General features: G+C 36.8%; 1 protein-coding gene across 1 annotated transcript in view; it reads left to right on the top strand.

Annotated features, from left to right (window-relative positions):
• The window catches only part of DNA2 (DNA replication helicase/nuclease 2), a 56,660-nt gene that overhangs the window by 28,250 nt on the left and 10,858 nt on the right, over positions 1 to 17,552 (top strand). Inside the window, exons 9-16 of the mRNA XM_007095757.3 lie at positions 360 to 554; positions 1,838 to 2,068; positions 4,269 to 4,385; positions 4,467 to 4,576; positions 5,416 to 5,525; positions 6,950 to 7,174; positions 17,162 to 17,355; positions 17,448 to 17,537. Of these exons, the coding sequence (XP_007095819.2) occupies positions 360 to 554; positions 1,838 to 2,068; positions 4,269 to 4,385; positions 4,467 to 4,576; positions 5,416 to 5,525; positions 6,950 to 7,174; positions 17,162 to 17,355; positions 17,448 to 17,537 (1,272 nt within the window). The remainder of the gene's footprint in view (positions 1 to 359; positions 555 to 1,837; positions 2,069 to 4,268; positions 4,386 to 4,466; positions 4,577 to 5,415; positions 5,526 to 6,949; positions 7,175 to 17,161; positions 17,356 to 17,447; positions 17,538 to 17,552) is intronic.

The raw sequence follows: 17,552 nt of genomic DNA, 5'->3' as shown, positions 1-17,552 counted from the left end.
TGTTGACATTCTTATGATACAGAGCTGGATGTACAATATTGTGATTTTGAGAAATGCAATTGTATAAAAAGCCAAGATTTGCTACATACAGGAATGAAAACTAGAGTATCCCAAACTTAAGTTAGGGTGATAGTCCTTAAAAGCAAAATAATGCAGTACTGGGTTTCTTATGCATTTTGTTTTATAAAAAGCCATTTTGCTTATAACATGTTGAAATGACTTTTAACGAAAATTAGGAGCTTTGGTTATAAGCTATGGTGATCATCATATACATGTGCTTATTTTAGAAATAGCCTCATTTTTATAGCTAGCCAGTCTAATATTTTATATACATCTCTGACTTGGAGCTATATCTTTAGAGCAGTTGAACAACAGATGGATGACAGTTCAGTCCCGATTGGCATGCTGCCCAAAATAAAAGAAGAAACCCAACATCTGAAGCTTTCACACTTGGAGTATTTCAGACTTTGGTGTCTAATGTTAACCCTGGAGTCACAATCAAAGGATAATAAAAAGAATCACCAACATATATGGTTAATACCTGCTTCAGAAATGTGAGTGGTCCATTTAATACAGTAAAACGTCAGTAACTTATATTAGCTAACGGGATGACATTTGGAAAAATGTCAGGATATGTAATAACATTTCAGAGATGTGCAGTTTCATATATTCATGCCAACTCTAGATGGCTATGAAGGAATTATTTCTAAGTAGAGCACAATTGTTACTTTTAGTAGGTTAAATATGACTTGAGAAATCTTATTTTAATAATTATTGGTAAGTCCTTGTTTATCATTGAAAACAGCATAAAGTTTAATATATCATTAGGTGAATTTTAGCATCCTAGTAGAGTACAAGTTAATGAAGTTTCACTTAGTATTTTATAAAGTTTATATATTTAGTAAGTTCTGATACAGATTCAAATTTTCTAAAGTTGGTCCATCTTTCATTTTGTGAGATCTGTTTTTTTTACAAGTTGCTTATAAATATGGATTCAAATTTTCTAAAGTTGGTCAGTCATTTTGTGATATCTATTTTTTTTACAAGTTGCTTATAAATACGTAATTTTGTTATCTTTACATAGTATTTTTCTTTAGTATTTAGTTGCTTTTGATCTACTTGTTTAAAACTTTTGAGAATGAATATTGATTTTAATGTGACTTTAGAAATAATTGAATCATTTTCTTAATAGTAAATTTTAACACAAGGAGTCATTACAGTGGATAAAGTGTAAGTAGCTTTTGATAGACTCCATAAGTATAGTGAATATGTCAAGTGTACATGCCAACAAGCTTCTGAAGTTGTATAGTATTTAATAGTAGTGCCTGAGAGATTGTAAATGCTTAATACTTATCTCTTAGAAACAGTGGAATTATCAGTTTGCTTGCCATTATTTTAATAAGAATAATTACAAATCCTTTTATAAATACTAAAGAAATAGGCACTATTTTCTTCACATCAGGTTCAGGAAACGTTATTACCATTTGTTTTCTGTAATGTTACATGTATCAGCATACGAAGTTGAGGTATTGTTCAGAGTTCAAAGTGCTGATACATGTTGTTCAGAGAAACCAGCCTGTGGGTGCAACAAGGGATGTGCTTCCTAGCACTTGTCTAGGGATGGTTTGGTGAGAGATTATTTTAAAACTAACCGAATGTTTCCTTAGCATTTCTAACACTTCAATGTAGATTGTAGAAAATGTAAAAATGATGGACTCATTGTTACCATTATAACTTCCAGGGGTCAGAGGAACAAGTAAATTGTGGAAAAATGCAAATACAGTATTTATATATATGATGTAAATGGAAGCTTTTTCTCTTTCTCTCTGTTTCATAGGGAAGAGAGTGGCAACTGCATTGGAAACCTGATTAGAACAGAACGTGTAAAGACAGTTTGTGATGGGCAATATTTACATAATTTTCAACGTAAAAATGGTGCCATGCCTATCACAAATCTAATGGCAGGTGATAGAGTTATTTTAAGTGGAGAAGAGAGAACACTGTTTGCTTTGTCTAGGGGATATGTGAAGGAGATTAACATGACATCAGTAACCTGTTTATTAGACAGGTAATGAAAAGTTCCGTTGGAGGGGGTGGGTGACAGCTTTATTGATATGTAAATTACATACTATACTAGTCATTCGTTTAAAGTATACAATTCCATGGTTTTTAGTATATCCTTAGAGTTGTGCAGCCATCACCAAAGTCAGTTTTAGCATATTTTCATTACTCCAGAAAGAACCCTTGTACCCTTTGGTATTCACACCCCCTACACTAGGGAGTCACCAGTTTCTTTTCTGTCTCTCTAAATGTGCCTGTTCTGAACATTTCCTATAAATGGGATTATGCAATATGTGGTCTTTTGTGACTGGCATTTTTCACGTAGCATACTGTTATTGAGATTCATCTTCATGGAGTAGCACATGTCAATACTTCATTCCCCCACTCCTTCCTTTTTTTTTTTTTTTTTTTTTTTTTTTTTTAACTAATCTCTATGCCCAACCTAGGGCTTGAACTCTCCACCTCTAGGTCAAGAGTTGCATGCTCCGCCGACTGACCCAGCCAGGTGCCCCACTTCATTCCCTTTTCTTAAAAAAAATGTAAAATTCACATAACACAAAATTAACCACTAGCCATTTAAAAACATACAGTTCAGTGACCTTTAATACATTCACAGTATATTGTGTAACTGTCACTTCTATCTAGTATTTTCATCACCCTGAAAGGAAACATTCCCATTAAGCAGTCTATCTCCCCTCAGTCCCTGGCAACAACTATTCTGTTTTCTGTCTCTATGGATGCATCTAGTCTGGATATTTCATATAAATAGAATCAAAATATGTGTTGTTGTTGTTTATTGCCTAGCTTCTTTTACTTGGTATAATGTTTATGAGGTTCATCTAAGTTTTGGCATTTACCAGTACCTTATTTCTGTATGTCTGAATAATATTCTGTTATGTGGATAGGCCACATTTTGCTCCTCCATTTATCAGCTGATTGACATTTGACTTGTTTTCACATTTTGGGTGTTATAGCTAGTGTTGCTATAAATATACACATACAAATTTTTATGTGAATATATATATATTTTTTAAATATTTTTTTATTAGTTTTCTTTATTTTTGAGGGGCAGAGAGAGAGGGAGACACAGAATCTGAAGCAGGCTCCAGACTCTGAGCTGTCAGCACAGAGCCTGATGAAGGGCCTGAACTCACGAACTGTGAGATCATGACCTGAGCTGGTCGGATGCTCAACTGACTGAGCCACCCAGGCACCCCATATGTGAATATATTTTTTATTTTCCTTTGTAGGTACCTACCAGTGGTATTGCTGGGCTATGCACTATTTTGAGTTTAATATTTTGAGGAGCTACCAAACTGCCAAACATTTATCTAGCATATTCTGTTTTATAATGCTTATGTGGACATAATCTGATCTAGTTCTCACAACCACATGAATGGCAGGCAGGCTAGACCCCCTTTGTCAGCTATGAAGCTTATTCTGAGCTCTCACCATTTCATTTTCTCCTTTTACAATGTATGCTGGTTGAATATGCAGGTTGGGAAGAGGGTGAGGTTAAGGGAGAGGGAAGGATAAGGCAGTGGTATAGAAGCAAGTGCTATTAACTGGGATCAGAACCACAGAATGAAGATCAGGTTCAGCAGGGATGAAGATTTGTTCAGTTTTGAATATATTCAGTTTCATAGCCTTGGTTTGGCCACGTGGAAAGATACTGCTGCCTGCTGTATATCCAAACCTGAAGCTTGGGTAAGCAACCAGTTGGAAGAGGAATATGAGGTCAGAGCCACATAAGGGCTTGGAACCAAAGGGAAATTCTAAGAAAGAGCAGTATACAGGACCATGGAAGGAACCCTAGGGTTTGAGGAGCTGGAGGAAGAGTGGGAGAAGGCATCAGGAAAGAGACCTGTGCTCCAGGCTAGAAGAGAGAAGGGCCATGTGTTCAGGATCCTTCTGGGGGTGGTGAGCCCAGGCTAGACTGTAAAGCAAGGCCTAGTGAATTGTCAGCAGATGTAGGTTCCTGATTAACTGCTTTGACCTTAGTGTCTTGTACCCTACTTTTCTCTCTTTTCCTGCCAGTTCACCCTTCTTATATTGTCTCTGATTGGCAAGTATGAATTTTAGGGCCTAGTAGCCATTTTTAATAGCTATTCTGGCCCATTTACTCTTAGCAAACAGCAGTGTATTTCTTACATAGACTGACCGTGTTAAATGAAAAACATTTATGTACATGTGTTTTGCTGTTGTAGGAACTTGTCAGTACTCCCAGAGTCAACTTTGTTCAGATTGGACCAGGAAGAAAAGAATTGTGATATAGATACCCCATTAGGAAATCTTTCTAAATTGATGGAAAATACTCGTGTCAGGTTTGTAACAATGAATAAATCTGAAATTTACCCCCACTTTCCTAAGGAATATTACTAAAAGCATTTTTTTTTCCTTGTCAGTCAGAAACTTCGAGATTTGATCATTGACTTTCGTGAACCTCAGTTTATATCCTACCTCAGTTCTGTTCTTCCACATGATGCAAAGGATACAGTTGCCTGCATTCTGAAAGGTATGTGATAATGAGCATGTCTTCTACCATTGTTCTTGGTTGTATTTATAATGTAATGTATGTCATAGTCTGTCGTGTTTGTTATTTATTTAACTTGCAGTTATAATTTTTGGACAGATTCTCTTAGGAAACAGTTTACATATACACTTTAACATCACTATCACATTTTCTTATTTTGGAAAGACCTATTGGGGGCGCCTAGGTGGCTCAGTCGGTTAAGCATCTACCTTCAGCTCAGGTCATGATCTCACAGTTCTTGAGTTAAAGCCCCTCAAGTTTAGAGCCTGGAGCCTGCTTCAGATTCTGTGTCTCCCTTTCTCTCTGCCCTTCCTCTCTTTGTGCTTTATATCTCTCTCTCAAAAATGCATAAACATTTAAAAAAGGAAGGAAGGAAGGAAGGAAGGAAGGAAGGAAGGAAGGAAGAAAGGAGGGAGGGAGGGAAGAAAGAAAGAAAGAAAGAAAGAAAGAAAGAAAGAAAGAAAGAAAGAAAGAAAAAGAAAGAGACAGATGTATTGAAGAACAGACTTGAATAGAGGCTGCTTTCTTTTTTGAGAGAGAGAGAGAGAGAGAGAGAGAGAGAGAGAGACAGACAGACAGAGTGTGAGCAGGGCAGAGGCAGAGAGAGGGAGACACAGAATCTGAAGCAGGCTCCAGGCTACACTGTCAGCACAGAGCCCGATGCGGGGCTTGAACTCATAAACTGTGAGATTATGACCTAAGCCGTAGACGGGGCTTAATGGACTGAGCCACCCAGTCACCCCAAGGCTACTTTTCTTCTAGTTAATTTGCTCACTGAAATCCAACATTCTTTTTCCCATTATTTTAAAATTTAAATGCAGGTTTGAATAAACCTCAGAGGCAAGCAATGAAAAAGGTACTTCTTTCAAAAGACTACACACTCATCGTGGGCATGCCTGGAACAGGAAAAACAACTACCATATGTACTCTCGTAAGGTTATTATTCTTTTGCTTAGAAACTAAGTATTTAAATCAGCTTCTCAGTTCAGACAGTGTGATGTCTGCTATCAAAAGGGATGAATTTTTTTTTTTTTAATTTTTTTAACGTTTATTTATTTTTGAGACAGAGAGAGACAGAGCATGAACGGGGGAGGGTCAGAGAGAGGGAGACACAGAATCTGAAACAGGCTCCAGGCTCTGAGCTGTCAACACAGAGCCCGAAGCGGGGCTCGAATTCACGGACCGTGAGATCATGACCTGAGCCGAAGTCGGCCGCTTAACCAACTGAGCCACCCAGGCGCCTCAAAAGGGCTGAATTTTAAATCAAGTCTTCATTTCAAATTAACCTTTTAGAATGACAGAAGAAATAGAAAAACTAAGTCACAAAAAATTGTAATCATGTTGTAGGTTTCCTGCATTTAGGATTGTCTGAGATCTCTTTCTGTTGGTGGCATGTATGTCATTGTATGTTTTCCTTCCCTTTAAAAAATGCCTGGTGGCTCAGTCGGCTAAGCATCTGACTTGGGCCCAGGTCATGATCTCGTGGTTTGTGAGTTCAAGCTTCACATCAGGCTCTCTGCTGTCAGCACAGAGACTGCTTCAGATCCTCTGTCTCCCTATCTCTGCCTCTCCCTTGCTTGCATGTGCGTGCATGTGTGCACACTTTTTTCCTGTCTCTCAAAAATAATAAATATTTAATATATAAATATAAATATTTATATGTATTTAAACATTATATAATATATATGTTTATATATTATAAATATAATGTTATATTTACACATTTTTAAATATTTTAAAATTTTTAATTAATTAATTAATTAATTAAATTTAATTTTTTAATTAAATTAAATTTTATTTAATTTTATTTAATTTTATTTATTTATTTTATTTTAATTTTATTTATTTATTTAATTTTAAATATTTAAAAATTTTAAAATATATGTGTAAATATGAAATATTTATAAATATAATATTTATAAAATAAATATAATTATTTATAGAATGTATATAAATATATAAATAAAAATATTTAATAATAAACATTAAACAATAAAGTAAATAAAAATGATAAATTATATAGAAGTGGTTGAAATAGATTTTTCTGGTATTCTCCTTCCATGTCAGTAAATTTCTGTGCTAATTTTAGAATAACCAAAATGATGGCAACAAATATTTATCAACTAATACTGTGTGCAAGGCACTATTCAAAGTTCATATGTATTCAATTTTATTATCACTAATAATATGTTATTAACATATCATTTTAACTTAATAAAAAGTTACCTTGGCTCAGCTCTTAAGATATGCTTCCTAACTATTAAGTTTTCTGATTCTGTTTGAAAAACATAAGCATGTTAAAAATTATCTGGAATTAAAAATAATGCTATTTTGCTTTCTTTTATTCACTATTAGGTAAGAATTCTCTATGCCTGTGGTTTTAGTGTTTTGTTGACCAGCTATACACACTCTGCTGTTGACAACATTCTTTTGAAGTTAGCAAAGTTTAAAATAGGATTTTTGCGTTTGGGTCAGACTCAGAAGGTACATCTAGACATCCAGAAATTCACAGAGGAGGAAGTTTGCCGATACAAGTCCATTACATCCTTAGCTCTTCTAGAAGAACTCTACAATAGTCATGTAAGTACAATTATTGCATGATAATGCCAACAGTAATTTTTGCAGCAAGAGTGATTGGAGTAATGGCATTCTGGGAAATTCAGTCACGTTGACCAATTTATTAATTTATAATTTACTGTTTGCTTTTGAACTGAGACGAGGTTTCTGGTTTCTTATTCAGGGCTCCCATCTTCTAGATTAAAATATCCTAATAAAGGAAAACTTGTTGATCTCTACTCAAAAACACTTCTGACACTAACTACCTGGAGTTAGTGCAGATTCCACAGGTTAGGGCTCAGTCCCAATAAGATTGTACTACCCCTTTCAGTTCTCAGTTGTAAATCTGGGCCTTCTGTGTTATCTGCATAACCAGGCATAAATTGCGGTTCCCATGACCCCCTCCTTGGGTCGAGAATTTGCTAGAATGGCTCACAGGGTTCAAGTAAGTGCTTTACTTACTATATTACTGGATGTATTATGTAGGGTACAATTCAGGAACAGCCAGATGTAAGAGATGCATAGGGTAAGGAATGGGGAGAGGGGCATGGAGCTCTATGCCCTCTGCAGATGAACCACCTTCCCAGCACCAGGTGTTCATCAAACCAAAAGCTCTTCAAACCCCTTTGTTTAGGGTTTTTATGAAGATTCCATCATGTAGGCATGATTGATTAAATAATTGGTGGTTGGTGATTAGCTCAATCCCCACCCCTCTCCCCTTCCCTGAGGTAGAGGGGAGGGGGTGGAGCTGACAGTTTTGACTCTTTAATCTCTAGGTTTGTTCCTCTGGCAACCAATTCCCATCTCATTAGCATAAACTGAGGTGTGGTTGAAAGGGATTTATTATGAATAACAAAAGATATTCCTCTCACCCCTTGCACTCAGGAAATTCCAAGGGTTTTAGGAGCTCTGTGCCAGAAACCCAGAGGAACACCAAACACATTATTATATTACATGTTATTATATTACTAATAATCGGGATTTTTTAGCAAGTTCAAATTCAAAGCAATGGTACATGAACAGACTTGTTATAGGTATAGAACCTAGTTTTTATTTTATTATTTAATGTTTTGTATATATTTTTCTGGGAAGTGTTTTTGTTTTTTGGGTTTTTTTTAAGATTTTATTTTTAAGTAATCTCCACCCCTAAGATGGGGCTCGAACTCAACCCCCATGATCAAGAGTCACATGCTTTATTTACTGAGCCAGCCAGGTGCCCCTCTGGAATTAACTGATATTTTTGTCTGAAAAAAAAAATCTCTTAAATGTAATAGGCTGTTCCTTCAAGTCCTTTGTTAAATGTCTATAGCAGTTATTAAAAAATTTTGAAGTGGCTAAGATGTATATCTGATTGACTTTTTAAAAATTAAACTTAGTATTTGAGATAACTATAGATTTGCATGCAGTAGTAAGAAATAATAGACATCATGTATATCCTTTGCTCAATGGCACCATTTTACAAAACTAGTAAAGAACTAGGATATTGACATTGATACTGTCTGGATACAGAATAGCTCCTTCAGAATAGCTCCTTTACCATAAGGATTACTTGTGTTGCACTTTTACAACTACACCCACTTCTTTTTTGCCCCACCCCCTCCTTAACCCCTAATAACCACTTGTCTGTTCTCCATTTCTACAATTTTGTCATTTCAAGAATGTTATATAAATGAGATCGTATAATATGTAATCTTCTGGGGTTGGTGTTTTTCACTTAGTCTAATGCCCTGGAGATTCAGATTGTTGAGTGTGTCAATAGTTGGGTTTTTTTACTGGGGAGTATTGTTCCTTGTATGGATGTACCACAGTTTGTTTAACCATTCAATCACTGAAAACATCTGGATAGTTTTTGGCTATTACGAATAAAACTGCTGGAGATAATCACGTACAGGGTTTTGTGTGAACCTAAGTCTATTGGATAAATGCCCAGGAGTGCAATTTCTGGATCATTTGGTAGTTGTATGTTTAGTGGTTTGTTTTTGTTTCTGTTTTTGTTTTTAAGTAATCCTTTTGTCCAACATGGGGCTTGAACTCATAACCCAGAAATTAAGAGTCACACACTCTACTGACTGAGCCAGCTGGGTGCTTCTCTCTCTTTTTTGATTCTGTTTTGTTTTTCCTGCCTTATGGGTTACTTGAACACTTTTTAGAATTCTATTTTGATTTCTCTATAGTGTTTTTGTGTGTATCACTTTGAATAGCTTTTAGTGGATGCTCTGTTGATCTAAGCATTGCATTATATATACATAACGTATAGTCAGTCCATTGATTATGTCATTTTACTAGTGCTAGTGAAGTTTGAAACCTTACTTCCATTTATGTCCCTTATCTTCTCCTGTTTATGATTGTCTTAAATATTCCTCCTACATAGACTGTGTCAGACTGTGTTCTAATTTTTGCTTCAACCATGAAACATAATTTGGAAGAAATGAAAAACCTATTGTATTTATCCGTATTTTTGTTTACTATGTTCTTCTCTCCTGATGTTCCCTCCAAATTTCCATTCTTTTATTATTTCCTTTCTGTTTAAAGATCTTCCTTTATCCATTCTTTTAGGGTAGTGGGTCTATTGGCAACAAATTCTCTTAGTTTTCCTTCCTTGCGAGAATGTCTTCATCCCTGAAGGATTATTTTGTTACTTATAGGATTCTGGGTAAATAATTTGTTTTCTTTTAGTACTGGAAAAATATTCTACCACTTTTTTAAGGATTCCATGATTTTTTTTTTTTTAAGTATTCTGTGATTTCTAATGAGAAATATGCTGACATTTGAATTAGAATATTTTCCCCTGTAGCAAGTTGTTATTTTCTTGGACTCCTTTCCAGATTTTTTTCTTTTAGTTTTTAGAATTTTAATAATGGTGTGTATTGTAGTGTTTTTTCTTTTCTATTTATCACGTTTGAAGTTTTCGCAGCTTATTGAATCTATAGATTTAATATAGATTTAATGTCTCTTGTCAAACTTGGGACATTTCTTTTTTTTTTTTTTTTTTTTCAATATATGAAGTTTATTGTCAAATTGGTTTCCATACAACACCCAGTGCTCATCCCAAAAGGTGCCCTCCTCAATTCCCGTCACCCACCCTCCCCTCCTTTCCACCCCCCATCAACCCTCAGTTTGTTCTCAGTTTTTAACAGTCTCTTATGCTTTGACTCTCTCCCACTCTAACCTCTTTTTTTTTTTTTTCCTTCCCCTCCCCCATGGGTTTCTGTTGTTTCTCAGGATCCACATAAGAGTGAAACCATATGGTATCTGTCTTTCTCTGTATGGCTTATTTCACTTAGCATCACATTCTCCAGTTCCATCCACATTGCTACAAAAGGCCATATTTCATTCTTTCTCATTGCCATGTAGTATTCCATTGTGTATATAAACCACAATTTCTTTATCCATTCATCAGTTGATGGACATTTAGGCTCTTTCCATAATTTGGCTATTGTTGAGAGTGCTGCTATAAACATTGGGGTACAAGTGCCCCTGTGCATCAGTACTCCTGTATCCCTTGGGTAAATTCCTAGCAGTGCTATTGCTGGGTCATAGGGTAGGTCTATTTTTAATTTTCTGAGGGACCTCCACACTGCTTTCCAGAGCGGCTGCACCAATTTGCATTCCCACCAACAGTGCAAGAGGGTTTCCGTTTCTCCACATCCTCTCCAGCATCTATAGTCTCCTGATTTGTTCATTTTGGCCACTCTGACTGGCGTGAGGTGATATCTGAATGTGGTTTTGATTTGTATTTCCCTGATAAGGAGCGACGTTGAACATCTTTTCATGTGCCTGTTGGCCATCCGGATGTCTTCTTTAGAGAAGTGTCTATTCATGTTTTCTGCCCATTTCTTCACTGGGTTATTTGTTTTTCGGGTGTGGAGTTTGGTGAGCTCTTTATAGATTTTGGATACTAGCCCTTTGTCTGATATGTCATTTGCAAATATCTTTTCCCATTCCGTTGGTTGCCTTTTAGTTTTGTTGGTTGTTTCCTTTGCTGTGCAGAAGCTTTTTATCTTCATAAGGTCCCAGTAATTCATTTTTGCTTTTAATTCCCTTGCCTTTGGGGATGTGTCGAGTAAGAGATTGCTATGGCTGAGGTCAGAGAGGTCTTTTCCTGCTTTCTCCTCTAGGGTTTTGATGGTTTCCAGTCTCACATTCAGGTCCTTTATCCATTTTGAATTTATTTTTGTGAATGGTGTGAGAAAGTGGTCTAGTTTCAACCTTCTGCATGTTGCTGTCCAGTTCTCCCAGCACCATTTGTTAAAGAGACTGTCTTTTTTCCATTGGATGTTCTTTCCTGCTTTGTCAAAGATGAGTTGGCCATACGTTTGTGGGTCTAGTTCTGGGGTTTCTATTCTATTCCATTGGTCTGTGTGTCTGTTTTTGTGCCAATACCATGCTGTCTTGATGATTACAGCTTTGTAGTAGAGGCTAAAGTCTGGGATTGTGATGCCTCCCACTTTGGTCTTCTTCTTCAAAATTACTTTGGCTATTTGGGGCCTTTTGTGGTTTCCATATGAATTTTAGGATGGCTTGTTCTAGTTTCGAGAAGAATGCTGGTGCAATTTTGATTGGGATTGCATTGAATGTGTAGATAGCTTTGGGTAGTATTGACATTTTAACAATATTTATTCTTCCAATCCATGAGCAGGGAATGTCTTTCCATTTCTTTATATCTTCTTCAATTACCTTCATAAGCTTTCTATAGTTTTCAGCATACAGACCTTTTACATCTTTGGTTAGATTTATTCCTAGGTATTTTATGCTTCTTGGTGCAATTGTGAATGGGATCAGTTTCTTTATTTGTCTTTCTGTTGCTTCATTGTTAGTGTATAAGAATGCAACTGATTTCTGCACATTGATTTTGTATCCTGCAACTTTGCTGAATTCATGTATCAGTTCTAGCAGACTTTTGGTGGAGTCTATTGGATTTTCCATGCATAATATCATGTCATCTGCAAAAAGCGAAAGCTTGACTTCATCTTTGCCAATTTTGATGCCTTTGATTTCCTTTTGTTGTCTGATTGCTGATGCTAGAACTTCCAGCCCTATGTTAAACAACAGCGGTGAGAGGGGGCATCCCTGTCGTGTTCCTGATCTCAGGGAAAAAGCTCTCAGTTTTTCCCCATTGAGGATGATGTTAGCTGTGGGCTTTTCATAAATGGCTTTTATGATCTTTAAGTATGTTCTTTCTATCCTGACTTTCTCAAGGGTTTTTATTAAGAAAGGGTGCTGGATTTTGTCAAAGGCCTTTTCTGCATCGATTGACAGGATCATATGGTTCTTCTCTTTTTTTTTATTAATGTGATGTATCACGTTGATTGATTTGCGCATGTTGAACCAGCCCTGCATCCCAGGAATGAATCCCACTTGATCATGGTGGATAGTTCTTTTTATATGCTGTTGAATTCGATTTGCTAGTATCTTATTGAGAATTTTTGCATCCATATTCATCAGGGATATTGACCTGTAGTTCTCTTTTTTTACTGGGTCTCTGTCTGGTTTAGGAATCAAAGTAATACTGGCTTCATAGAATGAGTCTGGAAGTTTTCCTTCCCTTTCTATTTCTTGCAATAGCTTGAGAAGCATAGGTATTATCTCTGCTTTAATCGTCTGGTAGAACTCCCCTGGGAAGCCATCTGGTCCTGGACTCTTATTTGTTGGGAGATTTTTGATAACCGATTCAATTTCTTCGCTGGTTATGGGTCTGTTCAAGCTTTCTGTTTCCTCCTGATTGAGTTTTGGAAGCGTGTGGGTGTTTAGGAATTTGTCCATTTCTTCCAGGTTGTCCAATTTGTTGGCATATAATTTTTCATAGTATTCCCTGATAATTGTTTGTATCTCTGAGGGATTGGTTGTAATAATTCCATTTTCATTCCTGTTTTTATCTATTTGGGTCATCTCCCTTTTCTTTTTGAGAAGCCTGGCTAGAGGTTTGTCAATTTTGTTCATTTTTTCAAAAAACCAACTCTTGGTTTTGTTGATCTGCTCTACCGTTTTTTTTAGATTCTATATTGTTTATTTCTGCTCTGACCTTTATTATTTCTCTTCTTCTGCTGGGTTTAGGCTGCCTTTGCTGTTCTGCTTCTGTTTCCTTTAGGTGTGCTGTTAGATTTTGTATTTGGGATTTTTCTTGTTTCTTGAGATAGGCCTGGATTGCAATGTATTTTCCTCTCAGGACTGCCTTCGCTGCATCCCAAAGCGTCTGGATTGTTGTATTATCATTTTCGTTTGTTTCCATATATTTTTTAATTTCTTCTCTAATTGCCTGGTTGACCCACTCATTCTTTAGTAGGGTGTTCTTTAACCTCCATGCTTTTGGAGGTTTTCCAGACTTTTTCCTGTGGTTGATTTCAAGCTTCATAGCATTGTGGTCTGAAAGTATGCATGGTATAATTTCAATTCTTGTAAACTTATGAAGGGCTGTTTTGTGACCCAGTATATGATCTATCTTGGAGAATGTTCCATGTGCACTCGAGAAGAAAGTATATTCTGTTGCTTTGGGATGCAGAGTTCTAAATATATCTGTCAAGTCCATCTGATCCAATGTATCATTCAGGGCCCTTGTTTCTTTATTGACTGTGTGTCTAGATGATCTATCCATTTCTGTAAGTGGGGTGTTAAAGTCCCCTGCAATGACCACATTCTTATCAATAAGGTTGCTTATGTTTATGAGTAATTGTTTTATATATTTGGGGGCTCCAGTATTCAGCGCATAGACATTTATAATTGTTAGCTCTTCCTGATGGATAGACCCTGTAATTATTATATAATGCCCTTCTTCATCTCTTGTTACAGCCTTTATTTTAAAGTCTAGTTTGTCTAAGTATGGCTACTCCAGCTTTCTTTTGGCTTCCAGTAGCATGATAAATAGTTCTCCATCCCCTCACTCTCAATCTAAAGGTGTCCTCAGATCTAAAATGAGTCTCTTGTAGACAGCAAATAGATGGGTCTTGTTTTTTTATCCATTCTGATACCCTATGTCTTTTGGTTGGCGCATTTAATCCATTTACATTCAGTGTTATTATAGAAAGATACGGGTTTGGAGTCATTGTGATGTCTGTATGTTTTATGCTTGTAGTGATGTTTCTGGTACTTTGTCTCACAGGATCCCCCTTAGGATCTCTTGTAGGGCTGGTTTAGTGGTGACAAATTCCTTCAGTTTTTGTTTGTTTGGGAAGACCTTTATCTTTCCTTCTATTCTAAATGACAGACTTGCTGGATAAAGGATTCTCGGCTGCATATTTTTTCTGTTTAGCACACTGAAGATCTCGTGCCAATCCTTTCTGGCCTGCCAAGTTTCAAAAGAGAGATCAGTCACGAGTCTTATAGGTCTCCCTTTATATGTGAGGGCACGTTTATCCCTTGCTGCTTTCAGAATTTTCTCTTTATCCTTGTATTTTGCCAGTTTCACTATGATATGTCGTGCAGAACATCAATTCAAGTTACGTCTGAAGGGAGTTCTCTGTGCCTCTTGGATTTCAATGCCTTTTTCCTTCCCCAGTTCAGGGAAGTTCTCAGCTATTATTTCTTCAAGTACCCCTTCAGCACCTTTCCATCTCTCTTCCTCCTCTGGGATACCAATTATGCGTATATTATTTCTTTTTAGTGTATCACTTAGTTCTCTAACTTTCCCCTCATACTCCTGGATTTTTTTTATCTCTCTTTTTCTCAGCTTCCTCTTTTTCCATAACTTTATCTTCTAGTTCACCTATTCTCTCCTCTGCCTCTTCAATCCGAGCCGTCGTGGTTTCCATTTTGTTTTGCATTTCGTTTAAAGCGTTTTTCAGCTCCTCGTGACTGTTCCTTAGTAACTTGGGACATTTTCAGACAGGATTGCTTTTTCAGCCATGATTTCTTCTAGTGCTTTTTCAGCTCTTTCCTTTTTATTTTCTCCCTGTAGGACTGTGAAGACACAAATGTTGGATTTTTTGATAGTTCCACTAGATTCATTTTTTTCCCCTTAGTCTGTTTTCTTTCTGTTATTTGGCCTGTATAATTTCTGTTTTTCTGTCTCTTGGTTCACTGTATTTTTCCCCTGTCCCCTGCTATTGAGTCTATTCCATGATTTTTAAATTTTTTTTAAAGTTTATTTAGTTTGAGAGAGAGAGAGCGAGCAGGGAAGGGACAGAGAGAGATGGGGAGAGAGAGAGAGAATTCCAAGCAGGCGCCACATAGGCAGCTTGAAGCCCTATATTGGGCTTGAACTCAAGAACCATGAGATCGTGACCTGTTCCAAAATCAAAAGTCAGACGCTTAACCGACTGAGCCCCAGGCGCCCCATGATTTTAAAATTTCAGTTATTGTGTTTTTAGTTCTAAAATTTCCATTTGCTTTTGCTTTCTTCTTCTATTTCTTTGTTGAGACTTTGTATTTTTTTATTTGATTCAAGTATGTTCATAGCTTTTCAGGGAAACATTTTTATCATGGCTGCTTTAAAATCCTTGTCATATACTCTTGATCTTGGTTAGGGTCGTGATTTCAAGCCCCACATTGGGTGTAGAGATTACTAAAAAATTTAAAAATAAACTTAAAAAAAGAAACTTTTGGAGCACCTGGGTGACTCAGTTGGTTAAGCGTCAGGTTTCGGTGCAGGTCATGATCTTATGGTTCCGGGTTTGAGCCCTGTGTAGGGCTTCGTGCTGATAGCTCAGAGCCTGGAGCCTGCTTCAGATTCTGTGTCTCCCTCTCTCTCTCCCCCTCCCCTGCTTGTGCTCTGTCTCTGTCACTCTCAAAAATATACATAAAAAATAAAAATAAAAAAACATTAAAAAATTTAAAAAAAATCTTTGTTATACAATTCTAACATCTGTTTCATCCTTGGAGTTGGCATCTATTAACTGTCTTTTTATCATTCAGTTTGAGATTTTCCTAGATCTCCTAGTTTTGATGAAACCAGAACACTTTTATATTATATTATTTAAAACTTCTGTTTAAGCTGACTTTCCTCTGACACTACTCTGATAGGGCAGGAGTGTATGCCACCTCATTGCTGCCAGGTGAGAGCTGAAATGCAGGTTACCATTCAGCCTCTATTAACACATGGGGTGGGGGCTCCTCGTTCCTGCTGGATGGGGTGGATGTCTAGGTTCCCCACATGGTCTCCACTGACATTTTATGGGGAGTGCTTATTATCAACTAGCAGGGATGAAAGTCCTGGCTCCCTGCTTGGCTTCTCTGTTACTACCTCAGTAGGATATTGGGGTGCCTTTGGTGGCATCGGTGGGGGTTATGTAAGATCACAGTGTTTTCTGTGGTATTTGGCTAGGATAGAGTGAGTGGCTGTATACAAGTTTTCTGCATACAAGGCTTTGTCTTTCCTGTTCCTTTGGCTTTTGTTTGAGGTTTTTTTGTCTGCACCCATTGGCGCTCCTGGGTCACTAGCTTCTTCAGCTCCAAAGCTGGGATATGTGAGGCCAAAACAAAATCCAGGGAACAAACTTCTGTGCTGTTCCTTGGGTCCCAAGGTGTCCAACTGGTCTACCTTTACTCCACCTTTCAGAGTCCTTATGTTTGTTTTATATATAATGTTTTAGAATTTTTAGTTGTGTGCTTTGTGGGAGGAGGGAGGAAAAGTACTCCAGCTTCCCAGAAGTGAACTCCTGGTTCACATTTAAAAAAATTATCAGGGTGCCTGCCTGGCTCAGTTGGAAGAGCATGCGACTCTTGATCTCTGAGTTGTGAGTTAGAGCCCCCACATTGGGTGTAGAGATTACTTAACTAAATAAATAAAAACTTTAAAAAAATGATCTTACTGCCTCTTGAATGTTTCAGATTTTCGTGGGGAAATATCCCAATTTGAGCACTGTTATAGTGTCCAGAAAATTTACTTGATTTTTCAATTTGTAGTAAAAAATTAAATTTTTCTTGCATACTGTAAATGTTTCAGAATTAAATAATATTGCGGGATTCCTGTTGTTTGGGACAAAAATCTTCTTTTTGAGCCTTTAATTTAAAAAATGGGAAAAGCAAGTTATGTTTCTTATATATATTAGATAACTGATCTATTTTCTTTGTTTTTAGCGTATAGTTGCAACAACGTGTATGGGAATAAACCATCCGATATTTTCTCGTAAAACTTTTGATTTTTGTATTGTGGATGAAGCCTCTCAAATTAGCCAACCAGTCTGCCTAGGGCCACTTTTTTTTTCGCAAAGATTTGTGTTGGTGGGGGATCATCAGCAGCTTCCTCCCTTGGTGCTAAACCATGAAGCAAGGTAAGCAGACATTGACATTTTAATTTTAAATTAGATTCTTCCTAAGGAACCATTTCAGTATACTGATAAGCCTGAATTTGATTTGTTGACAGAGCTCTTGGCATGAGTGAAAGCTTATTCAAGAGGCTGGAACAGAATAAGAATGCTGTTGTACAATTAACTGTGCAGTACAGAATGAACAGGTATTTCTAAGAGTG

This window comes from Panthera tigris, chromosome D2 (assembly GCF_018350195.1).
Source record: "Panthera tigris isolate Pti1 chromosome D2, P.tigris_Pti1_mat1.1, whole genome shotgun sequence".
Lineage (NCBI taxonomy): Eukaryota > Metazoa > Chordata > Mammalia > Carnivora > Felidae > Panthera > Panthera tigris.
This window is presented reverse-complemented; position numbering and strand designations above follow the sequence as displayed.